Genomic DNA, 27,153 nt, shown 5'->3' on the forward strand with positions numbered 1-27,153 from the left:
CACACAATCCATAAAATAAGCATTATTATTAGTTTTGTTTCCCAACACATTTTCCTCTCCTCCTTTTGGGGAAATAAATATAAGCAGTCACATCCAGGTGGAATCAGTTGAATGCTAAAGGCAAGCAAAACTTTCAAAGACTCACCTGATGTTGGCTATGTGCTGCTGCACAGGCTGATGCTGAAAATGGTCAGGCCACGGATGATGCAGGCAGAAGGATGGCGAGGGCTGAAGACAGCACGCGGCCTGATACACAGGTGAATGGTTTGGACACAGAGATGCAGAATACTCTGAGTGTGGCTGCATGCAACAGGAGGCCAAAGCAGAGGGTGCTGCAGGGCCAGCCTCGGGATGACACTCTTGGTGACTGTTATGGCTGGTCAAAGGGTGATGATATGGGCAAGGATGGCAGCATTGGGATAACATCTGAGGCGTTCTTTGGTTGTCTAAAGGCAGAAAGGATGATTTAACTGTGCCATTAAGTTGCTGGCATCCATTTGGACTCACTTTTGTTCTTGCTGCTTCTTTGGGTGTGAGCTGCTGGGCTGCATGGTCTCCATCGCAGGGGGTGAAGGGACCAGGATTGGTAGCACTGGTTGTGATGCTGCCATTGTTCAGAACCACAAAATCGTTGTTTCCATTGCTCATAGCCATGTTCTGATTTCTTGACCCTATGAAAGAAAACTATAGAAAATCATCTAGTTATAAGCAGGTCAGCAAATACATAAAAAAGAAAAGAAAGATATCTAAAAAGAGCTTTTTGAACACAAGGGTTTTTGCAGTAAGTTGTTCCACCATGGTAGAAACCCAGCAGCATCTGCAATGGAAGCAGCCAACACTCAGGCACTGTTCTTTCCTCCAGATACTGGTGCATTTTAAGAACACTCTCCATGTGGCTGTATAACCAATGTGATACTGCAATCTGTACATGTGGAAAAATAAGAATTCATACCCCATTTGAATCAAATGTATGATATGTCATTGTGATGTTTTGAGCAACTAATAAAAAAAATTAGAAAAAAAGAACACTCTCCTATCCCCACCTATCTGCCACCTCACCTCTCCCCCAGTGCCTTTCTTCTCTTCTCATTTTAGACATGCAAGAATGTGTTAAGAATTAGAATATTTAGACTAACTCACAATAAAGGGGAGTGTAAAAATAGAAGTACTTTGGATTAGGAAAAGGAAAATGAAGGGAAGGGACGGTGAATGGGGATAGGAAAGATAGTAGAATGAATTGGACATAACTTTCCTATGTTCACATATAAATACACAACCAACGTAATTCCACATCATGTACAACCAGAAGAATAAGAAGTTGTACTCTTATTCATTAATATGACATATTATACATATACATATTGTATATGTATAATATGTCAAAATACATTCTACTGTCATGTATAACTAAAAATAACAAATAAAAAAGATTATGCATTCAGGTCACAAGATTAAAAAAAAAATTAGAATATTTAGGGATGCTTAGGTGTTCTGACTGAAGAATGATGGGCAAAATGAAGGACCTGAAGGCATCAGTTGAACAGGTTAAAACAATGTGAATAATCTTCAAATGTTTTATGTTTTAGAAAAGCCCCAAAACCATAAGACTTTTCTTCTAAATTACTTAAGTCAAAGAATAAGAATAAACAAAAGAAAATGAAAATTAGCTAAGAATTCTTACAATCAAAATACAAGATGCACAAGTTTTCTCCTTCTTTTTCCATCAATGACTATAATGCTAAAAATTTAACCATATTACATAGTTGTCCATAAATGTACTAATATGTTTTGTTATACATAATAGGTAACATTGCTCGTACATGAGAAAAATGATACTGAGGTAGGATAGAAGAAATAAAAAGATAGGTAGAATGGAGACAAAAGGAAGAACAAGGAAGTGTAATTTTAAGCTGAAGTTTCACATGCCTTTCCAGGCCTGTTACTCCCCAAATTAGTTCTTCTCCCAGGCCTGTCACTCCCACATTTCTGGGAAATACATAAATCATAGAGTTACCATAAATTCATTCACTTCCAAAAATCACTCAGTGTAATCAAAATTCACCCATGCAATAAATAGATTAAACAAAGAGACATATGATATTTTAAGAAATCTATAATCTAGGGTACTTTCCAGTTATCTACTGATCAGATAATGGAGACCATACCAACCTAAGGAGCCTGGACATGACCAGACCAACCTAAACCATCCTGTGTTCACCAGACTGATGTCATCCTCACAAACCTTCCCATTCCCATCCCTCACCAAGTTTCATTTTAAAAAAAGAATCTCAGACCCCAAGAGCATCTCTCATTCTGGAGATGGGCCACATTTTCCCTCAAACATGTATTCTTTGTTTTCCTAAATAAATCTCTGTGCCTCTAACTAATGTCCTTTAATTCATTTTTGTGATGTTTGTCCAGGACCTAACTCATTCTGAGTTGAGGTTTCCCTCTCCAGGACTCCTTTAGTTTCTTCTGTGACAATACTACTGTAAGATCTGCCTCAGATGAAAGTTTTTTCCTTACATTTTTTTTTTTCCTTTCACCAAAGGCTTCAGGCATTCAATATAAAGGAAAACCCTTACATGTTCAAATTACTAGTAGGATGCTTGTCTAGTCAACAAACAAGGACAAAAATAGACAAACTCCTTCTTCTCTGCTAGTTCACCCCACCTCCTCTAAGAAACATAAAAACAAAATCTGCAAATTCACAGTAAGAAAAACAGGTCATTAAATGCCGCTGGTCTACTTAACCTATACATGAAAGCCAACAAGAAAAAAAGAAAACCATACTTTGGTTCACGAACCCTTTAGGCACGGTACTTTGGGTACATACTTTGGGCTCACTAACCTTTGGCTCACTACTTCTAAGCAGACAAAACAGATTTTGAAGAAATCTTTCTCCAGTCTCTCCACACCTCTGATAAGAAACACAGGGGCTGGTATTGTGGCTCAGTGGTAGAGTGCTCGCCTAGTGCATGCAAGGCCCTGGGTTTGATCCTCAGTACCACATTAAAAAAAAAAAAAGGTATTGTGTCCAACTACAACTAAAAAATAAATATTAAAAACAAATAAACACAGGTAGCCAATTTTGGTCTAAATACATGGCAACCAAACCAAAAAACCTATGAAGAGGAGTCTAATGCACATTTTTACCTACTGTGTCAACTACTCAACTAGAGTATTTTGGAGCAGAGTATACGAGAAGAATACAAAAAACTTTAAATACTGGCACCCAGGAGGTATCATTGTATTGGGATGAGAATTTAGCATTATTAGTTTATTTACCTTTAAGATAAAACCCACACACATTCAATTAAATAAGCATCACATAATAAAAAATACAGGAATTAAGGTATGGATTAGAAATTTTCCTAAATATCATTTCAGTAGAAAGACAAAAACATTTTAAAGTATTTTTAAAAATCAATTAGTTGTTACTTACCTAATTACAATTATTTTTCCCTACCAATCCCCAAACTTCCTCTTATAATGACCACCTAATGGAATTCTGAATTGCAGTATATAAAGTTGCTTTAACCTTCATAAAATCACTCTTGGGTACACATAACCAGTATAAAATACTCAATTAATATGTCCAACACAAAGCAAAAGTAATTAAATGAATTGTGCAACTTGCTGGAGAGCAGAGTAGGCATAGTGTCCAATAAGAACACTAATCTGGCCCAGGAGGCACAAAGTAATCATTCTTCATTCACTTTCCAAATGTGCCCCTCACTTAAGCTTCTGTTTACTGAAGAACATATCCTCCCTTTTGCTGTTAAAAGGATGAGCTATATGCTGATCCTCTGAAAACAAAACAAAACAAAGCAAAACTATATATATATATTAAAATATAAATTAAAGGACATTTAGAGAAGGCTGGCCTCTTTAAAAAGTTAACTGAAATTTAAAATGTTTATTTTATGATAGACAATGTAGGAAGCAATGGCTAGATGAGATCAATGAAATGATTGTCCAGAATTAGAAACTGCCATGGTACAAACACTTCACACACAGAAACTACTGAAAGCATAGTATTCTCCAGCCTCCACCTGCAACCTGTGCTCCAAAGCTGCCTCTAGACCTCAGCCAAGCTAGCCCCACTGATGGGACCTGCTGGGCTAAAAGAAAAAAAAAATACAAAAAACTCCTGCCTTTTCTATCAGGATAGAAGGAAGAAGTACTGGTTTGCCAGTTTATTTTTCACCATCTCAGGTTGGCTAATACACCATCTCAGATCATCTATTTTTTTTTAATTTAATTCAGTCAATCCCATTGATTCTAATCACAATTGTTGGGTGAGTTATGTTAGTAAGAAGCATCTAACAACAACAAACATCTTCAAAGTTCTAAAGGAAAAACTGGGACAGTGCTATCAACTTCTAATACCCTTAGAAGTACCTTGAAATCTCTCCTAAACTCTCCACTATTTTCACCCGTTTCTCTACCTTCTAATTAAGTCTATGCATCCCTAAGGAAAATAATTTCCCTTTTTCTTTTTAAACAGAATCATAACTACCATTCTTTTTTATTTTTAGTGCAAATACACATTTTGTAGTTACACAAGAGTTAAATAGATTCTTGTAGGCTAGCTGAGGGACTTAATACCATTTAAAACATTTTTTTTTCCACCATGGCAAAATGCAGATCAAGTGCCAAATAACTGACTTACAAACAAACTTCTTGAGCCCAACCTATTTTATAAGTGGGATATTTCTTGTAATGAAGCAGGAACTAGTGGATAATAAAGAATAATCTGAACTCTGATTTTGGCTTGTGTTTGAAGCAAGAAACACAGCTTTCTCTGATTCAGTTTCTTTAATCATAAAATGGGAAAAACCAATATAATTTCATAAGTAAGGAAACACATTCACTCACACACACACAGATGCAAAAACAGAAAGTTAAGAAATGTCTCTGACTTATCAGTGTGTGTATTTGTGTAGGGGTTCAGTTTTAATCTGAAGTTAAGAGCTGACCCTGTGGTTCACACAGAGAAACATTTTTTTTTTCTTTAGAACTGAGACAAATGAGAAAAAAATGTGGTCTAAGCTTAGGATGAACGGAACTAACAGTAAAGCAGACAAGATATAAGAAAAAAACACATAATAAAAAGAAATGGAAAAAGAAGAAGAAAAAAAAAAAAAGAAATGGAAAAAGGAAGTCCTGAAAGAAAATGCTAATACCCTTTACTTATGTCAAACACTTGTAATAAATATTATGGTATGTGATTACAAATGCATTAATGATTGTATTTTTGGTGGAATTTTGAAATAAGTTCTAGGTCAAACAAAATGAAAAACTTTCCAAGGCAACTATGATGAAACCACCTGTTCTCCCTTGGGCCATAACACACAGGGGATGCCAAAGGAAAGCTTTATTGCGTCACTGGCTCAAGGTGGGATGGAAACCATATTTTGGTGTACTTTCTGCTGTCCATGAATATCATGTACCAATATAATTATACCCAAAGCTACTAATCTCACTCATAATCATTATTCCTTTTCAGGTAGCATTTTTATGTTGAATGATTTAGCAGTTTGGAGGCTATCTGGTCTTTGGCAAGAAGCATCTTTTATTACATTTAAAAAAAATTTTTTTTGGTACTAGGGATTGAACCAAGGGGTGCCTATCCACTGAGAAACACCCCCAATCCTTTTAATTTTTTATTTTGAGACAGAGTCTCACTAAGTTGCTGAGACTGGCTTTGAACATGCAATCCTCTTGTCTCAGCCTCCTGAGCTGCTAGGATTATAGGCATGCACCACTGCACCCTGCTTCTTTTATTTATTTGAGTTATGAGCATATAAAAAGACATGGAATGATGCTTCCTAGTTTTAAAGCCAAAATTATGCTTTAAAATGGCAACTGAAATATTCATGGCTGAGAAGAGATAGCATGGGTAGGTCTGAGTTTGAAAGTTGACTCTACAAGTCACCAACTTTGAGAACCTGGGTCAAGTTACTTAAACTGTCTCTAAGTCTTGGTTTCTTCTTAGAATTAAATTTGTTAGAAATGCCAATTGGTGTAACCTTGTAAGAGAGTGACAGGGATACTACTTATCAAAATTTAAGAAGCTTTTATCCTTTGACCCACAATTTAACTAGAGATTTATCCTTTGGATATACTTGTACAATGTGTTCGATGTATGTATGCATCAGGAGGTTGACTGTAGCATAGTAACAGTGAAAACAAGAAACAACTGAACTTATCAGCAACAGGAGACAATTTCTGCCTAACTCTAACTTATGTATTCTGCCCAATAAAAAAGTGGGTTAGATAAGGATATAATATTTGGAAGGAAGTCCAAAAAACATCATTATGTGCAAATAAAACTTAGATGTAGAACAACCTACGTGGTATGGATCCAGAGTGAGTGAGTGTGGGTGTGTGTGCGCGTGTGTGTGTGTGTGTGTGTGTGTGTAGAGTCACCAGAGTTCATGTGATTAGAATTACATCCTACATTTGTCTGGAACTCAAAAAGTATGAACCTATAATATATACAAAATCATCATACTTCACAGACAAAAAAGAGCATGTCATTAAAATGTTATAAAATGATAACGGGATCTGCTTGTATTTGTAAATTTTATTCATGAACATAGATATACTACATATGGTAATAAAATACAATTATAATTTATCCAAAGAATGCAATCAGACTATTTAGGTAGCTCCCAGAATACAAATCATCTAAATCACATTTTAAAAAAAAATAACTCACATCATCTACTTGGAACTGAAAATCAGAACTGCTAGCCTGGCCAGAAAACTGCCAAGTTAAAATCTAAATGTACCGCTGAAGAGAATACGCAGACCTGTTCCAATTACCACAATAACCACTTAGCAAAGCCATCACTATCCTTAACAAACATAGGGCCTACATAGCCTGAAGGAACAACATCTTCGTCCCCATCAACAGCTACAATAGTACACCTCTTTGGTAGTGCCAAAGCACTTTCACACACATGATCTCACTTGAGTTGATCCTCTTAATAGCCCTCAGAAAAACAGATGTGGCAGGCATTGCCACTTCATTTTGCAAAAGAGAACTTGACACAGAGACTCTAAGTAAGGTGCCCAAAGTTACACTGATGGCATATGGTGAGGCCAGGAATCCTGATGCCAAGGCTGAGAGTTTTCTGTTAAGCTACTTTTGGTAAGCTCAGATGATGTATTTTACAGTAATACTCTGCTTCACCAGATTCATAGCAATACATTTAAGAATAAAAGGTAAGAATGGGTCACCAAGAAGACTCTATGCTATATAGCCAACCATTTTTTCCAGAAGAAAGCTACATATAAGTGTTTCACTAGATGAAAATACAAAGCACTAACCCAGGAATTCCAAACATAAAGTTAACCTGGGAATTAAGATAAAAGCAGATTCTGATGCTTCCACCTGGAGTGGGGACACAAGCCTCCAACAACATGCCTGTGCTGTTGTCCCTGGCACACACTTTTCATATCAAAGCAAAACAACAAACTAGGTGGGGAGGCTACAAAAGAATTGGGCCTAACTAGTGACAAGATAATGCATAATTAAAGTAGGAAGAACAAAACAAGTAGAGAAATAATAACAGTTGCCGAGAAATAAAGGTCAGTTTTTCTAATTAGGGCAGAGAAAAGTAACAACCTTTAACAGAACTTCTAATTGATAATCAAATTTATTTTCGATTTATCTCATGATTCCCACACTGGTTTGTGCATGAAAATTAGAGTTGATAGAATTTTAATCTTTAGTGCAATCGATGTAAACGGACTGAAGCACTTTGCCCAGGTAACTGGGTGAGACACATTTTGTTTCTTCTTACATGGTATTAAATATAAGAAGATGGGTATACAAAAGGGGTATAAAGGCAATTTGGGAAGTACCTATCACTATTTACCAATTCTGTTTTTATATGAAAGGGTTCCTCTAAAACTGCTTGATGTTTATCCCAAAATGATGGTCCCACTTCCGATCACCAGAACCCTATTAAATTTAGGGCTATAACTAGTGAAATAGTTTCTTTAAATGACAAGAAAAACTGACAAAGGCATATACATTAGGCATTTTCTGCAATGGGGCTATTAAAGCTGGATGACAGAAGGACATCAGCCAGGTTTTGTCTCTAGGAATATTTTCTCCCACAAAATGCTATTAAAAATGTTTTCTATCATCTCACTATGTCAAGCACTTTCCTCTCAATCCCTCTCTGAAGATCCCATTGAACCCATTACAGAGAAGACTGAGGGTCAAAAATATTAAAGTAATTTATCCAAATCACGTGACTGGGATTCAATCCCAGGCCGGCTTTACTTTTCTAAAGGTAAGCTTTTCCACTACCTCAAGATGGTATTACCTCAGGGTAAAGCCAAGTTCAACTGGTGTTTATAGGATCACTAGAGACTACTGATATAAAACTCTTCCAGAGGCCCAGGTGAAAAATAGCCTCTGAATTCAGTATTTCCCAGGATAGTTTTAAAAAGTTACAGTTCCACAGTCAAGAGTATCAGAGACATCTTTCATTAATTTAAGGAGGTGCTACTCATCCATGTATTGTTATGCAAACTTGACAAAGCAAGGCAATGGATTGATCACTGTTGTCATGAAGTATCTGAACTTTTCAAAATAATATAATCTACAGACCTGACAGAAAAATATTTATCTTTAATCAAAGAAACAGGCCCTTGAACTAAAAGGATGGTTTTAAGTAGGGAAATATAATCTTCTTCCCTTCTGAGACAAATTAAATTTTATTTTTCTTTGAGTTCATGAACTTTTTACCATTAAATTCTCCTTCAATAAGAACACTCATAAATATCTTTACCTAATCATTTATAAACATTTTATACATTGAAAAGAACTATTCAAAAATAAAATATTATACTATTATCCCCCATAAGCATAAGTTGCAACAAATTACAGGCCATTTTCCAAAGAAAGAACATTATGATTTTGGAGATCCAAACCACTAACCCTACATTTCTTAAGAATACTAGTATGCCTTTCCCCACACCAAGCTCTAGGAATTCTGAAAGTGAAGGATCATAATTCTTTATAATCAGATAGTCTCAATTTGTAATAACAAGCACCACCTTTGAAAATTAAATATACTTTTCTATAATTTTGAAAAATATGATTATATACATGGTATATATATATTTATATATATTTTTATATATCATATATATAAAATGATAAAGGCATCAAAGAGAATAAACTGCAAATGTTACATGTTTCACTTTTTATGAAAAAAAAAAAAAAAACTGTTCCTGGAATTTACAAACAGCTTAATGATACAGAAGAAAAATTAAATTGCTAGTCAAAATCTCTAACCCATATTTCAACAAAAGTTATAAAAGTAAAATAACCTTAGAAAGATATTATAACACATGTAGAATAGCAAATATGAAAACACTGAATTAGTTGGGTTATCAAAGCAGAAATTTATACATGTGCTAAATATAAAGAATTTTAGGGCTATAGAAATATCAATTTCATGTTTCTGTTTGTTTTATGTCTAATGTACTTTTTACTACTAGTTCCCTGTGGGAAGTTACATATAGGTCTAATAGAAAGTCTGTTTTTTCCAATCTGGAATAAATGATGTCAATAGCATATATATTTAGCATAAACACTTAACTTCCTAAATATGTATTTCAAGAGCACTGCAATTAGAGCAATTCTCAGAGATTCCTTTCCCAAGTTCATCTACAGAAATTATCATTCAATTCTCCCCACACTAGTGTTGTATCCATAAGCATCAATGGGGGGGGGGGGAGTATCTGAGTTTGTATTTCAGATGAATTTAAATTCTATTTAGCTGCATTAATTATTTTTGAATCCAATGTCTGAAGAATGATACCAATTTGTATAACCAAGAATACATAAAGTAAAACTAAAGCTGTCTATACTCAGAAATGTCAAACTATGGTCATTTAAAAAATTCTAGAAAAATTACTTATAGAAGAATTCTATAAGTAATCATCTACTCAAGAACCAACCAAGAAATTTATCTAGAATCTGCTACTAGTCTTTAAGGGAATGTAATAAATACAACAAATATTCACAAAATCTCAGATTTATTACATCAGTCTCAATCCTAGCTGCACATTAGAATCACTTTGGATGTAGATTATATATCTTTACATATATATTTTATGTATTATATACAATATTATATTCTATATTGTGATATGTATTATATAAAATTATAGTTTTATAATGTATAAAAATATACATATGTATATTAAGTTTTACAGACACAGGGCCCTAGCCAGATGTTCTTACTTAATTCATATTGTAGTGATTTGGACATAAGTATTTTTTAAGAATTTTTCTGAGTTTAACTAATTTCATTAAACAGATCCCTAGATGACTCTAATATGCAGCCAAGGCTGAGAATCACTGATTTATACTTTATATAAATTAATCCTCATCAATTTATAACTCACTCAAAATAGTCAGCATTCAGACAATATTGCTTGAAATGCAAAATACTGCTGCCTATTTTAAAAACTTTGGATTTGGTATTCCATGTTACATGTGGTTTATAGTACTGAAGCTATCTCCAGTTGTTTTCTTGGTTAACCTATTTCTTATGTTGGAAGGGTAAGGGCAAGGATGTAGTAAGGGGAAAGGCTTCGTAAGCAAGATAGCTGTGCAGAATTCACATGGAATAATGTGACATAAGGTGCCACATAACCTCAATTTCTTGCAGATCTTTCCAATGTTTAGGAAATAGTTAATTTGACTAATGAGTTTGTTTATCACTCAAGCAAAAGTATGTCCCTAACCTCTGGTCAGTTTTTAAAATGAAGCCTCAAGCTCCTCTAATAGAAGAGCACACTCCCTCAAGTTTCATGTCAGGAAGGGGGAAAAAGATTTCTGGTTACATTTTAAACTTTTAATACTAAGGTAAAACAGTCTTCAGATGACAAGTCTATTCTCTAGCTTCACATCCCTGACAAAGAAGAATTCCAAGATGTTTTGGTAGTTAACAAGACCATCAAGATGTAAGTCTGTCTTTAGGTCATAAGATTTCATCTCAATCCAGTTTACCCTTACTAAAATCACAAAACGGGTAGTTTTACAAGTGAGCAATTTATCTGTATCACTATATACCTCTCTTCCCGGTAGAAAAAGGATCATATTTCTGAGCTTAACTAATTTTGTGAAACAGATCACAAGCATATCTAAAGACACCATGATGTTTAATACTTCACACATCTAAAAACCTCAAAACTTAGCAGCTCAAAGGAAAAAACCATCACTGAGGTAAATCAAACCAAGAACATTTTCCTCCCACATATTGTGAAGATAAAGAATGTGAGAAAATTTCAAAAATGTCTTTCATAAAGCCCAAAACTGAGATCAATCACAAAAAAGCTCTTAAAAGTTGTTTGATTTAGATGGTAATGTGTTTTGTTTTAATACTACACTTAGAATTATCTAAACTTTTCCCACAAATGTTAAGTATCTGATACCAGGCCTCACTCCCTGCTGTTTTGTGAAGTTTGAGAAGTAGCAAATCAAATCTCCTAGAGCAGCTTCCTGAATGGGTTCTTCCCTGCAGAGTCCAGCAAATAATGTCTCAAGGGTATCCTTTAGTCTACAGAGCAACTTAGGCAACATCACTTAAGGTATTCGCATGAAACACAACTAAAAACATCCTTTTATTTGAAGGACTCGGATTTGTTTTAAGCTTAGAAAAACATCAAATTTGTCAAGATTTGTTTCTTACTTGAATTGAACCAATAAATTAACTTTTTAGTAAAAGCCTGGATGCAATTTTCACAAATCTTTTCCTATCCCTTACTTAAATAATCACTACAAATGTCTGTGAATTGTGCTGTATGCTTTCTTGGATGTTTCAGATGAATTATAATTGCATGAACTGTTGATATGGGATTCTTGTTTGCTTACAAAGGTAATTAAGTCATACTTTTCAGTTAAGTAGGTAAACATTTAGCAATCTCATAAGAAGCACCTACTATGTTTCTTGTGAATAGTTTTCTTAATATCTAAATGTGAGTCTATATAACAGTGATTAAAATAAGAGAATAGAAACTGGGATGGAGAGAACAAAGAGCCACTCTATTCACCAAGGGTAGCTTTTTTAGCCTTCAGTTGCTTTGTTTTATATGTACATTTTTTTCTTTGCTTATTTGTTTTTTGGTGGTTCCCTCCCCCCCACCAAAAGCTGATAGGCTAAGCTGTTCATGTGTCTTGATCCTAAACAATTCAGTTTTATTTCATGTTAGGATATGATCAGGAACTACATTTTAAAAAAATTTGGAAAATGTTCTTATCTTCTGTAGGTGAAGGTTGTCCATCACATCATCCACAATATAAAGAATCATGCAGTGAGAATGCTCAGATCCAATCCCAGAACTCAAAGCAGTTAGGTGGAAGGTAAAGAACTGGGGCATAGTAATAAACACTGAAAGGAGATTTCCCAAGAGTTGCTCAATTGGTTCAATATAAGTGACAAACACAGGTGGGATTAAAGCTAAATGTTGGATGAATCAATTTCATAAGACAAATTATCTTTTAGACTGAGGCAAGGTTAACATGTATTTTCTAAACTGCTTTGTAGGTCAATCAGTTCAGATATTTAAACATATAGTTTTCATAATCAATGCAAATAGTTCATGTTCACAATTCTGAAATTCAGGTCTATGATGTAAGTTATATGAAGCATGGAAGATACATAAAAATATTCTGCCCTTATTTTTCTATATTAAAGCAAAAAGTTCCATATGAAGTATAATCCATAAAATATTACAAGAGTCAATATTTTGGCAATGAAAACATTCTAGGATAGTCTACCAGAGATGCAAAAACTAAAAACTAAAAAATATCATGCAAAAGACTGTTTTTAACATTTTAAAAGGCAGAAGTATGTCAGGAGACACTTGAACCATGGGAAATAGTAAACCTCTGCCCACTAGTGTAACATTCATTAGTTTAGAGCTTATTTACCTAGTTTAGTCATTTCCCAGCCATCAAACAGCCCGGGAGTCTTCTTAATTATAAATACTATGATGTACAATAATCCTCTTATGGGCAAAAAGAGCATAGTTCATTCTTCTTTCAACAGGAACATTTACTTGTTAAATTTTTAGCAAATTGTAAAGCATGGTCGTTATTTCTCGTTATTAGGAAAGGCATTTCTGGTCAATCAGTAATCAGGATGAAATACTTTGATTTTCAGTGAATTTTTCTGTTTACGTTTTTTTAATTTACATTTCACAAGCAAACATAAAACATTTTGCAAGTTGAAGTCCTTTAAATTGTTCTACCAGCAACATATAAATGTATCCATTCTCATTTTAAACAAAAGTCAATATAGCAACTACATTCCAACTTGCACTGTAAGTGGTAAATCCAATCATGATGTGGCTATCATCAAGTAAAATGCATGCAATGCAAGAAACATTTAATCAACTCAAATACAGCATGAGGGTGTGCACCAAGCTGTGTTTGAAATGAACACTGATAAGAATTAAACCTGCTGTTGAAACTTAGCTCCCAAGTAAGTAGGTATCTTCACCAAACTTCTCTCTTTATAGGTTGGAAGATACTAAATTGCTACTTTCTTAAAATATTCAATTCACAAAGTGATTAAAGCTATTTTTTTCTATCGACTGGTCATCATAGAAACACATATTTGCAAAATTTTCTGATTTAGATTGTGGTTATTAAACAAAAATCTCAAAATATGAAACACATAGTACTTGAAATCTTAGGTTTACTTCCAACTTTCTAAAGCAAGCACCACATTTTAATAAACTTAAGAAATAGCTGACCTTATCTTACTGTGCTAGACTATAAATTCAGATAAACTTCGAAAGATTTTAATGCATTAAAATGACGTTCAAACTTTACATTGATAAAACAGTGAGCTGGAATTTTAAATACAACCCTCGAAACTAAGTTCAGTTTTAAAATAAATTCTTCCAAAATAACAAATGCACACACACTGAAGCAAGAATAAATATACTACCTTTCTGTTATAAGAGGAAACTTCTCTGGCTCCGTTTGGTCTGCAAATGACTGCAGTAGCCACAGCTGTAACTGGCTGCAGGAACAGAGCACAACAGAAAGCAAGGAGTTGGCAGGAGCAGCTCCACCGAGCGGCGGGACAGACTGAATGACAGCACATGCAGATTGCTTTGAATTAGGCATGTTAGGGGCTGGAACTTTTGGTGTTGGCTAGCCTATAGGATAGGAGAGTTTTTCTTCTACTTAACCCCTCGGGGCAAGGTCTTAATAATGGTAACAGCTGGCATACAGAGGGACTTGATCTGAGCACAAGGTCAGCAAGCCAGGATATGAAGGTGACATGTAATTTCTAGCCTTTTCCTGCTTCTACAGGGAAATAGCACCAAGGACTGTTTTTAGTTATAACTTCCTTTGATCTTTTGGATTTAAAGTTACTTAGCAGATTAAAGCCACATTAGCTGATATTATTTGCTTGCTTAGCCTAACTTAAGTGTTACAGATTCAGTTTTCTGACACATAGGGCTACTACATTTAAACTAACACAAATAAACACCAATCCGTGTTTATTTCCAAGTTCCGGGGATTCTTGTGTTCTTTCACAAATGGCTCTTGAGACTCTGCTTTTGGGATAGAAAGTTCATAGTTTTAAAAGAAGAACCAGAGTGTTCTTTTTTAAAGAGGAAAGTATTAGTCGAAGCAGTTATAAGTGTTTTCCCTCAATTATCCTAAACAAAAACAGCAGTTTGTTAAATGGATCCAACACACTTTTTATAAATGGATAGTCCTGATGATGCCAGTATTTAAGATTCTATAATCACAACATAAAAACCTCATAAATACCTACAAACAAATGCTTTACAAGAGGCATCCCTTAGCAAGTAAGTGATAATTTATTAAAACCATGAAATCCAACTTTTCATGACTTTTTTCCCTTTTCCCCTGTGGTACTGGGATTAAACCCAGGGTTTCTAGTATGCAAAGCAAGTTCTCTTAACACTGAGCTACATCGCCATTTTTTTTTTTAAGTTTTATTTTTGAAACAAGGTCAGGCTGGCCTCAAATTTGTGATTCTCTTGCTTCAGCCTCCTGAATAGCAGTGATTATAGGTTTGTGCCATCACACCACACCAAACTTCTTCATGACTTTAATAATAAAATGTGTGAACAATTCTCTTAGCACTGACTAGTTAATTATATAAAGACTGCGCTTTCAAAAACGTCAAAAGCACAAAGGAAAATGAGATAAAATAAAACTTCATCAAAATAAACATTTATATCAAAAAACATTACCAAAAAAAGTGGGAAAAAAATCACAGAATGGGAGAAAATATTTTCAAATCATATATTTAAGTATCTAATATCCAGAATATGTTTTTAAAAATCTTCCTACAACTCAACACTAAATCTAATTTAAGAGAGAAATTTTTGAACAGGCATTTCTCCAAAGGTATGCAAGTGACAAATAGGCCTATGAAAAGATGCTCAACATCCTGAGTGATTTAAGAAAACACAAATCAAAATCACAATGAGTTACCAATTCACACCCCTAAGTATGGCCATAATGAAGGAAAAACAAAAACAAAATAAAAAAAAAAAGTACTGTCAAGGATATAGAGAAACTGGAGCCCTTATACGCTGCTGGTGCTAATGTAAAATGCTATGTAGCCACTGTGAAAAACTCAAAAATTTATTTAGTGCTCACCTAGCATGTGCAAGGGTTCTATCCTCAGCACTACATAAAAATAAATAAATAAAATAAGAGTATAAAAAAATTTAACACAGAATTAGCATATACCTTGCAATTCTACTACTAGGTACGGTTGATCCTCACTATTTGCAGATTTCATTTTTGCAAATTTGCCCTATAATTTACTTGTAATCCTAAAATATTTGGGTTTTTTCACACTTATTTTTAAAAGATAATGTGCAGAGTAGTAAAAAATTTAAGTTGTAAGACGCACATATTCCCATTGGAGGTCAAACAACACAACACTTTCTTGTTTGGCTCTCATATAGTAAACAAGGTCCCCTTTTCTGGTCAATTTAGCACCACGCTTTTCTCACTTTTTGCATCTTTTTGTTGTTGTTGTTTTCGTAGCAGTGCTGGGGAAGGAACCCAGGGCCTCACACATTATACAAGTTTCAGCTACTGAGCTAAACCCTGAACCTCTACATTTTTTGTGCTTTTTGGTGGTGATTTCAATTGCTCTTAAATGGCCCCCAAGCATAGTGCTGAAGTGCTGCCTAGTGTTTCAGTGTTTCTAAAGGCAAGAAGGCTGTGATGTGCCTTTCAGAGGAAAATACAAAATAAACTTTGTTCAGGCATCAGTTATAGTGCTGTTAAATGTTGGGTTCAATGTTAATGAATCAACAATATTTACTAGATAGGGTGTCTTTAAACCAAATCACACAAAAGGCAATATTATATATTGATCATGTGATGAAAATATGACCAGAGGCTCACAGGAATCTAATCTTGTATTTGTCCTAGAAGAAATGATTCTGTATTAATTAATTCAGTGTTTGCAGTGACTTTGTGGATGTAACAAAGAGTGAAAATTGAGTCTACATACTCAAGAGAATTGAAAACACATGTTCATACGAAAACTTGCACATAAATGTTCACAGCAGATTTACAACAGCCACAAAGTAGAAACAACATAAATATCCATCAACTCATCAATTAATTAACAAAATTTGGTATATTTGTACAATGCAATACTTACTATTCAGCCATGAAAATGAAGCACTGATACATGTTACAAAATGGATGAACCCTAAAAATATTATCCTGAGAGCCAGAAACAAAAGGCCCCATATTGCATGATTCCATTTATATAAAATATGCAAAACAGGCAAATTCATTAAGACAAAAAGTATATTAGTAGTTGCCAGAAGCTGGGGGTAGGGACAGAGGATGCAGAGTGACTGCTAATAGGTATGCAGTTTCTTTTGGACTAACGAAAATGTTCCAGAATTAGATGGTGGTGATGGTTGCATAATCTTGTGAATACACTAAAAACTGCTGAATAGAATGTACATTTTAAAATGTACATTTTGAATTTGGGGTATGTAAATTATAGCTCAATAAAAAAAAAATAAAAAGGTTTGAAGAACTAAGCATTCAACTAGTGGCTCTCAACTTGATTCATAATAATTCCCAGAAGGGCCACAGAAACACTGATTACTGAGTTCCATCACCCCAATTCTGATGCTGAAGGTGTGGGGTGAGGCTTAGGAATTTGCTTTTTTAGGAAATCCTCAGATGACACTGTACTACATTTTGAGAATGCTGTATTAAAAATCATGTCTGAGTTCCTCAAAGGTAGAAAAAGTAATTTTCATTTCTTAATCTCCTAACTATACCTAAAACAGAGCCAGTCTTAGAGAAGAAAAAAGGAGTGGGAGAGAATAAACAGAAAAATTATTTACTGGAGTAAAAATGTAATGATGTCAGTCCCTGAAATCTTAGAGTGTGGTGATTTCATGTCATACATATGCCAAATGCTATAAGATCTAAAAATCCCAAGACAATAAGGAATTAAAGAATTAAGATGAAAATGAAGGTATTTTAATGTTCTCTGTTCATCTCAACGGTACTCTGGTTGAATTTGGAAAAGCAGATATCCTGTTTAATTGTGTTTGCCCTTACAAGAAACACAAAGATTCCAGAGTTGTTGATTCCATAAATTACTAGAGGAAACTCCTTAATTAGTTAAGGTATCACAGAAAGGAAAGACCTGAACTCTCTACCTCATAAACTTGTAAATCCTTATTTACATTTTTAGCAAAGTTAACTGATTTGTGCATATAATCACTTGATTTGAAACATGAGGTCCATGTAAAAATAGACAATTTAAAGTAAACTTCTGGTATTTTTACATGGCATACATTATTACTTCATAAATAATCATGTTTATTTCTAATCACTTCAATATGTCTCTCAGTATATTAGGCAGAGTAAAAAGAAGAGTGTGAGTAAGCTTACAGGTTCTAAAATTTTCTGAAAATAATGTTATTTTTTTTCCTCCTCAGATTGTTTAACTTAGGTATATGTCTTCATTATCAGAGAGACTGAGGGTAAGGGGTAGGGAGAAGGGAATAAGAGTTGGTAGGAGAGACACATTTGGTACTTTTTAAAAAGTACAAAAACAGCTGCTGATTAACAAACTCTTTCCCAGCTGAACCTAGCCCAAAATTCAATTCCAGATTTTGTTAGGGTTATTAACATTTAGAAGTTCTGTCTGTTGTCTATTTTCTTTGTGTTAAATGTCAAAACAGTTAGGAACAAATAAATTATAATCTAAAGTAGACAGTAGATGAATGGTTCAGCAAGATTTTCTTCTTTCAGTAGGGTTAAGTCAATAGTTCAGTTATTTGGAAGTATGAGTTCAGAAAAACCAATCGTAGGAAAGTTCTACAGACAATATTCTATATTGCATTTTAATGTTTCTGAGTAACATATGATTAGATATCTACCCTTGGACGCCTCAGACCGGAACATGATGATGTTCAACTCATAGCCTAGAACAGGGAATCAATGTAGACTTGCAAGTCCAATCTCAGCTCTACCACTCAACTGGCTATATAACCTAGAATTAGTCACTTATTTCAGAGGTTACATGCTCCTATCTACAAAATCCAAACACTAGAAAATATGATCTCACAGGCTCTGCATTCAGTTTTTATGAATTTGGATGTCACTACAAATATATAAAATAAATCCAAGTCTTACTTTTCAAATTTGGGTTAAGAAAAAACTACACATTCAAAGTTAAGTTAACAAATTTGGAGCAAATACCATACTGCAAATTAACTGGAACAAAACCAAAATAATCATGGTGTGCTAAATTTCTTCCCCTGAATTTAGAAATGTGTGCATCAATCTTATATATGCCTCTCATCTGACAACTGACCATTCTTAATCTTATTGCTTCTTTCTTTTCCCATTTCCCACTGAAATTTCTACCTCCAGAATATACCACTCTTTTTTAACATTTAAAAAGTTGTTATTTTTAGTTATACATGACAGTAGAATATATTTTGACATACCAAATATACAATTCTTAAAAATGAAAACTGTATGGCCTTATTATTCCACAATCTGACACCTAAAGAATTGGCTCTTTACCCTTATCATGACCTCCAACTCCAGTCTTTATCCATGTCTTTTCTACTTTTTACTTGCTGAGTATTGATTTACTTGACCAGCACTCAAGCCTTTCAAAGATTTCCCCTAAAATTGCTCTCCCTATCTCCCCATTTATCCTCACCCTCCCAACCCCAAGAAGCAGAGTGAGGTGCACACTCTGACCTCTGGAGGGCACTCCACACTGCTACCATTCATCTCATCTGCCACAGATTCTCCACTGGAAATCCCCACAGACATTGCCAAAAATTTTTCCCCCCAAGTTCCTTACCTGAAACCTCCCAGAAAGTAATAGTATATATCTTGTGGTAAAGAAGGAAACTATCTGATCATTAGTTTCTTAAACACTACCATCTCTACCTTGAACTTTTTCTGGAACTTGTCCCTTAGTTTTCACAATGTCTGACCCTTTTTGGTAAATTAACTACTTACCCTAGGTAGATGTAACTATTCTAGATTTTTGCTACCCAAAAAGGCAGCCTCAAGCCACATATAGCTACTTAATTTTAGATTAATTCACATTAAATAAAACTAGAATTTTAGTGCCCAGTTGCAGTCAGCATTGAATTTTAGGCACTCAACAGTCACATGTGTTGCTCATGGGTATTGAACTGGACAGTGCAGACAGAGAATATTTCCATCACTGCAACTAGATTTATTGGACAGTGCAGCTCTAGACACTGACTACCATGTTCTTCTACTGTCTCATTCTCCTTCCCCAAGCCCATCTTCATCTTTTCCTGTCTGTCAACTCTTTCTTCACTTACTTACAAAAAAATGTGAAGTTTTCCTCCAGTCTAAACAACAACAACAAAAAATCTTTTCCTCAGTCTGCTAGTTCTCCGGCTACTTTTCCTTTCTTTTCACTGCGAGACAATACTCAGGCCTTGCTCCATCTCCTTACCCACCAGCTAATAAAACTCTTTCTTCAAAAATGAAATTCAAAGGTCCTTTTCCATACTCATTTTCTTTACATTTCTTCATTTCCCAATTCTGCTGGTAATACTTTTCTCCTACTCAGTTCCCATTATCTTTGTTAATCTCTATTCCATTTTCTTCGGCAGATCTTTTAGATTCTCTTGTTCTAAACTTTGTGCAATATTCAACCATCTTGTCCTTTATCCTCTCTGCTGTTCCCTGATTACATCATCACAACTTCTGAATTCCATTTTGCAGCTTCTGCTAAGAACATTTCAGTTATATGTCCTTCTAGTAGCTTAAACTCAATAATCTAATTATCATCAAACAACTTGTTGATTTTCTTGTTTCTATCCACTCTCTCAAGCACTTGAGCCCATAATCTTCACTTAAATATTTATTTATTAAACAACTGATCTATGCTGCATTCTGAGCTAGAGCAGGAGTCATCTTTGATCTTTACACCACTGTATAACTTTGTTCATTTCTTCCTCCAAACCTAGCCACTGTTACATACACCCATCCGTTCCATTCCATTACCTCTGCTTCTCAGTTCATTTTTCCCTGAATTATTGCAACACTCTAACAGACGTGACCCTATGCATAGTTTCCTAACTTTCCAATCTAAGCAACATGGAGCTTCTAGATTCATCATTACAAGGGACAGACCTGATCAAGTTACTCCATAGTCCAGAAAACATTAACAGCTTCCCTATGTCTCCCCAGCAAAGTTTAAATGTGTTAGCCTGTGCACAAAACCCTCCATTCCCTACACTCTTCCCCTTTCTACTCAGTGCCCTTGCAAAAAGAATTTACTCCAAACAAGCTTCACACACACTCAAAATACTTAACACCATTCCTCCGGCCAGCTCTGGCCTCTAATCACATTTCCAACTGTCACGACCCCATCCTTTCCTTTAGCACATGGCAAATAACATGTCTTCCACAAAGCCTTCTCTGATTATCCAAACCAGAGTTCTCTGGTCCTATTCTACATCATATGACTGTAAGATCTTTCTTGCAGTACTTAGCAAATGTGGATTTTTTAGTTTTTATCATAGTCACTTAAATTTCTCTTCTGGCTTCTTAATCTACACTTAAAGGCACATACCTCTCAGGAAGTGATATAAAGTACATTATACCATGTAGGTCAAATGCTTATACTTTACAAGCTCATTGAATAAATGACATTTTATAATTTGTTTCTATCACATATATCTTTTATTCAGCAGAATAAATGTACTGAAATGTAGTTTGCAAAATAAAATTCAATATAGAAAATACTATTTTCCTGCTGACTTATATGGACCCCAGGAACCATTTTGACTATGGTTGTGGGAGAAAAACAACAGCCACAATTCAATATATTTTAAATATGACAACATTATTTTGCAATATTCTCTGATTTTAAATTCTGAATACTAAACCACTACTAAATTAATAAGAAATGACAGTAACTGGCTTTTCACCTTTTTATCCCTAAAGAAGTAGAGGTCATTTCAGAAATGAATATACAAACTTATTCTTCGGCAGTTTTTATTTTGTTTTGTCTCTTAGGCAGGATTTTCCTTGGCATTAGCAGAAACATTTTTAAACAATGAAAATATAAAAAAAGTTTTCTCCCATAATGAGACATTTACGCAGAATAGCCTACAAACTTTCTACTCAATAACCGATTAATCTTATTGCAGCAATATGATTTCCTTAATAGCATCTTAGAAACAAGCGAATCTGGAAATCCTAGCTTTTATTCCCTATATCCTTTGCTTGATTAGATTAAAAACTAGGAACTACATGCATTTTGTCAATAATGTATTTTGTCATGTAGAATGTAATTTACTTAAAATTCATCCATAAACTATCAAAAATTTTAACAGATTGGAAACTGTAGTACATATTTTAAAGCAAAAAATATGAACATCAGTAGATTTGGGGGAAGAGGTATTCTTTCATTTTACTGCAAAGAAAAAGAACTTAAAGGTACTAAAATAGAGGCAAAAATAAAAGTCCCCCACTTACACAAGCCAAAAAAGTACTTAAAAACAAAACCTTTGTTTTAAAAGGGAAAACTAACTCAAGCAGGTCACTTTATTATAGGTTTCATACTAGAATTCAGGTGAACTTTCTTTCACAAAAAGCATAGTGTTATGTGGCTCAGATTTGATAGCTTTATATAAAAAATGAGCTGAATCACCTCAGCCATAACAAAATAGTGAGATTATAGATAGATCATATAAGAATATAATCCTGTGATGCATGAGGATTTAAAAACAAAGCACAATGCATTCACAGGCTCTGGAAAGTTTCCAAAATATTTTTGGTTTGCAATATAGGATTTCAAAATGTGATATTTTACTTTTACAATAGAAGCTTTTGGCAGAAGATCTACTCCTAAAATGAAGACCACTCTGCTTTGACTCTAATCTAATTAGAACATTCTTTTAATGGTTTTAGTTGTATTTTGTTACCAAACTAAACTGAATCTAAATGAATGTGGTATTCATATATAAAGAGGGGTTATGACTAGTAAACTCAAAATTTCCATAAGCTAAACTTTGAATATTTATAGGAAAAGTTACATTTACTTTCTTATGTCATGAAATAAAAATACATGTAAATTAATTTTCCAAAAGTTAGACTTTAGAGGAAAATAAATGTGTCATCTGCATACAAACACCTGTCATCATTGCTAAAGGCTTAGATTAAGTAATACTGTGTCTCATCACTTCCTCTGATGTAAAATGAAGTTGTGTGGAAAAAAGAAATAAAATTCAAATCCCCTTTATTCATTTATTCTTTTTGTAATATGTGGTAATATTATTTTTGGCAAGGAATAAAACTCTAAGACAGAAGACACAGAGCAAGGTATTTCACGAATGCAGAGGGAGTTGTTTTATATGTTGAAAACACATGCATTCGTTATTGAGAAGTTCAAACAGTTCAAAATTATAAATGTCATGCTAGGTCCAGCTTCAGAAACTTGTTTATATGAAATAAAATTCTGTGAGATGGCTGTAAAAAGATAAGAAATGAAATAATAAATGGGAAAGGAGAAAGGATATTTATTTATATCAAAATTTAAGAATATGAGAACTTCAGTAGAATATTTTACCTCAGTCTTTTTTAAAAACTCTTTTAAAATATCCCAACATAGCAGTGTTAAGACTCCAAACAAAGGCCTGGCTGAAAGAACTCATTTATAAATGGAATACATTAGAAATTAGGATTAAGTGCCATAAAGCAAAAGGGTATCTCAATATATTTAAGGGCAACATGTTATGAAGGTCAGAAATGCCACTTGAGAAATGCTACTTCAAAAACACTGAAATGGCACCAGGCATGATGGTGCATGTCAACAGCCCCAGCTACATGGGAGGCTGAGGCAGGAGGATCACTTGAGCCTAAGAGTTCAAAACCAACCTCGGCAACATAGTAAGATCCTGTCTCAAACAAAACAAAACAAAACACCATAGAAACAAATCCATCAAAATTACTGGTCTTCAAGATCAGGGAATATTTGGCATTTTCACTGTAATTCCCAATACTGAAAGTCTAGGCAAGTCCTAGTTGACATTACCACCTATGAATGGTAGATGTTTCAGGGTCATCTGTCAGAATACACCTAGTAAATGCCCCAGTGTTGTGAAGCATGAACATGACATGTCAGCTATTCTTATGACCATATCAAGCCATCATTCATGTACTATGATATGTGTCTTTTGGGCATCCCCAAAAGACTCAGAATGCTGTAACCAGGGCAAGATAAAGCTTCCAGAAATCATTTAAAGGATCCTCAACTTTAAACAACTTTGGAGAGGAAAATTTCACAGGTTTCTTTGTTAACATACTTTAAGCATTACTCAAATAACCTAGGATGGCAATATTTCTGACAAAAAAAAACATAAATGAAAATATATAAGGTGAGTTTAAATATCTATATTCCTTTATTAAAAACTCACAATATAATCTTAATGAAAGTTACCATGATATGGGTAACAAGCATTGGTTCAGGCACTGAATGTAAAAACAGCAAAAGGGATAGATATGCATTCTGTATCAAAATTACAAAGCCATAACAACAAAAAATAATCTTATGCCATTATTGGTAGCAAGAAAGCACTTTATCTACTATGGAGATCATTGTATCAGAGTTCTGAGTTATATTAACAAACAGGATATCACCAAGATGATCTTTGTCTTAAATAGAAAAGAGACATTTATCACAATGCTTATTAATATTTAACAATATTTAATAATATTCAGTATTTATACTTTGCAAAGGTCTGTCATTGACAATACCTTATAATACACGAAAATGAAAGATAAAAAAAAAAAATGTCGAGGAGCCACAGAAATAAAATAAGGAAGTTCTTTGTTGTTTCTAAGATTATTTGCCTTGTTGAGTCACTCAACAGTATTTGCTTTCCTGTATATTTCAGTCAGTGATCAGGAATTCCTGAGTATGTACTCTACTTATTATTCTCAAGTCACACTCCCTTATGCATTACACAGCTCTCAATCACTAAGAAGGAACATTATGCATCCCCCTTCCCATCCCTATGGGATATTAGGCAATACAGTATTCATTCCTTCTTCTGCCAAGTGCAATGCTTTGGTAATACACATCCACACCCTGCTGGCTTTGCAAGGAGTCATATCCAGCCTCAAGGATCAAGCTTAGATCCCCTTATAAGAACAAGTAGAATTATCACGAATCTCTAAAATAATCCCTAATCTTGTATGAAGCTAAAAATGTACCTTTTATTTACATCAAAGTGCAATTTTTAGAAACAATTGTTTTTCACAATGTCTGATTATATTTGTAATGATGATTACTGCATTAGCCAGCTCTCTGTCATTAAAACAAATACCCGAGATAATTAACTTACAAAGAGAAAAGGTTTATTTTGGCTCACAGCTTTGGAGGTTTTAGTTCATGATCAATTGGCCCTGCTTCTTTTGGACCTTTGGTGAGACAGCATATCAAGGCAGACAGTGTGGTAAAACTGCTCACCTCGTGACTGGGGGGCAAAAAAGAGGAAGAGGAAAAGCCTGGGGTCCCACTACCCTTTCAAGGATACGTCCCAATGACCTGAAAAACTCCTGTTAGCCCATCTCTTAAAGGTTCTACCAACTCCCAATAGCACAAAGGCATGGGGACCATGCCTTACAGCACACAAGCCTTTGGGGACACTTAAGATCCAAACTACAACAGTCACTGTTGATAGGAATACACTGACCAAAAAAAAAAAAAAAAAAAAAAAATCAGAAACAGAGTTCAGGACAACTGAACTCAGATTTTAGAAAGCCAATAAAGGAAAGATTATTGGTCTTTGTACCATGATCTCAACTTCTTTACATCTGTGGGGGACTAAATTTTATAGAATCTCTCATTAGATTTCTTGGTGGGGGAGGATCTTATATTCATGACTAATAGTATCTGTGGTGTCTATTATCACAATGATAAATGACTCTGCACCCCTTTCAAGAGGGGAAATGAAAAGAAATAGGGAGGTGAACAGAATGAATCAGGAGTTAAGATCCTGGTGCCTGTATCATCTTCTTTCTGAAGGCAAAACCCCTTGAGTTGTTCCAGAGAAAACTTGCAATCCAAATTAATAATAATAATGTACAGATCTCACTAGGTCACAAGAAAAAAATTTTTTTTGCTGAACTCAACTTCAAAGCATAAAATGAATATCCCTTCAGTGTAATATATTTTCCAAGGCAATTAAATCTGTGTCTAGTAATACACATTTATTTCTGGATTCTGGTTATATATTTGAAAAGTTCAAATGAGCATTTTGCACAAATCCCCCTAAAAGAGTTTCTATTTTTTAAAAGTTCCTTTTACAAACTTAAATCTTGGTCCCTTTGATCAAGACTAACTTCAAATAGAGGAGTAAGGAATTTTACACAACCCAAGATTCTAATGATATCCTTCAGATCACCAGGAATCAGAGAAAGCTTACATAAGCCTGGGTAAGAAAAAGACTATTATGGTTTAGATACGAGGTGTACCCTGAAAAGTCCATGTGGTAATGCAGGAATTTCAGAGGTGACATCATTAGACTTCAACCCCAGCAGTGAATTAATCCAGCTGATGGATTAACAATCTGAATAGACCACTGGATAGCAATTATTATTTGAAACCCTTTCATGAAAGTTGGGGTAAAGCTACTTTCCATGGTCATAAAAAGTCTTGGAGGCTCTGTAGTTGGCAACTTTTTGGTTCCCTTTCCCTCTTGTTTTTCTGAGTAACGATCTGGCCATCCTGCAAGCCACTCTCTCTGCTTCCAGTACAAAGTGAAGCTACAGGAATGATGTAGCTAGAGCAAGCAAGTCACCCAGGTATACCCTAGGGGATTATGTTTTGTCCCTGGTTTCTTCTGCAAATGCTCAAGTACTCTCTTTCTCTGCTTTTTAGCTGCCAAGTGCTGAGCAGCTTTCTTCCTCCGTCATGCACCTTCCACCATGATACTCTGCCTCACCTTGAGCCCAGAGCAATGGAGTCCACAGCAATGGAGTCCACCACAGACCAGACCTATGAAATCTCTGAAACAGCGAGCCCCAAATTCACTTCTCCTCCTCTAAGTTGTTCTTGCCAGGTATTTTGGTCACAATGATGAAAAGCTGACTAACACAAATACATAACAGTATTAGTCATATAAGCAGATCTTACTTACCGAATTTTTTGTTGTTGTTTAGAAAGTCTTTGAAAACAATAAAATATTTTCACTCTCCAGTACAAATTCGAAACTAAAACAAGTCATTCCCATTTGGATCTAAATCTAAACAAAAAGTTTGAATCACAAATTTGTACAGAAACAAGAAGTATTTGAAACTCAGATTTTATAAAAATTATCCCCCAAAAAATATTAATAAGAGATTCCGATTTATTTATTTTGCAGTGCTGGGGATCAAACCTAGGGCCTAATGCATATTAGGCAAGTGCTCTACTACTGAGATAAAAATAAAATACATAGGTTGGAGGTTTATCTACTCCTTCACTGATGCTAATAACTTGTGACTTTATTTTTTTATATATATACTAAAAGTCAAACACTAAAAGGAAGAAAGAGAAAAAGCAA

General features: G+C 34.5%; 1 protein-coding gene across 9 annotated transcripts in view; it reads right to left on the reverse strand.

Annotated features, from left to right (window-relative positions):
- The window catches only part of Disp1 (dispatched RND transporter family member 1), a 210,556-nt gene that overhangs the window by 49,988 nt on the left and 133,415 nt on the right, over positions 1–27,153 (reverse strand). For 3 of the 9 annotated variants that reach the window (XM_071600037.1, XM_071600036.1, XM_071600043.1), the window contains one exon: positions 146–671. In XM_071600037.1, the coding sequence (XP_071456138.1) occupies positions 146–671 (526 nt within the window). Of the gene's footprint in view, positions 1–145; positions 685–13,997; positions 14,128–26,748; positions 26,854–27,153 lie in introns of those variants that run through there. The other 6 variants (XM_071600042.1, XM_071600040.1, XM_071600041.1 and 3 more) reach the window with 5 other exon arrangements.

This window comes from Marmota flaviventris, chromosome 12 (genome assembly GCF_047511675.1).
Source record: "Marmota flaviventris isolate mMarFla1 chromosome 12, mMarFla1.hap1, whole genome shotgun sequence".
Taxonomy (NCBI): domain Eukaryota; kingdom Metazoa; phylum Chordata; class Mammalia; order Rodentia; family Sciuridae; genus Marmota; species Marmota flaviventris.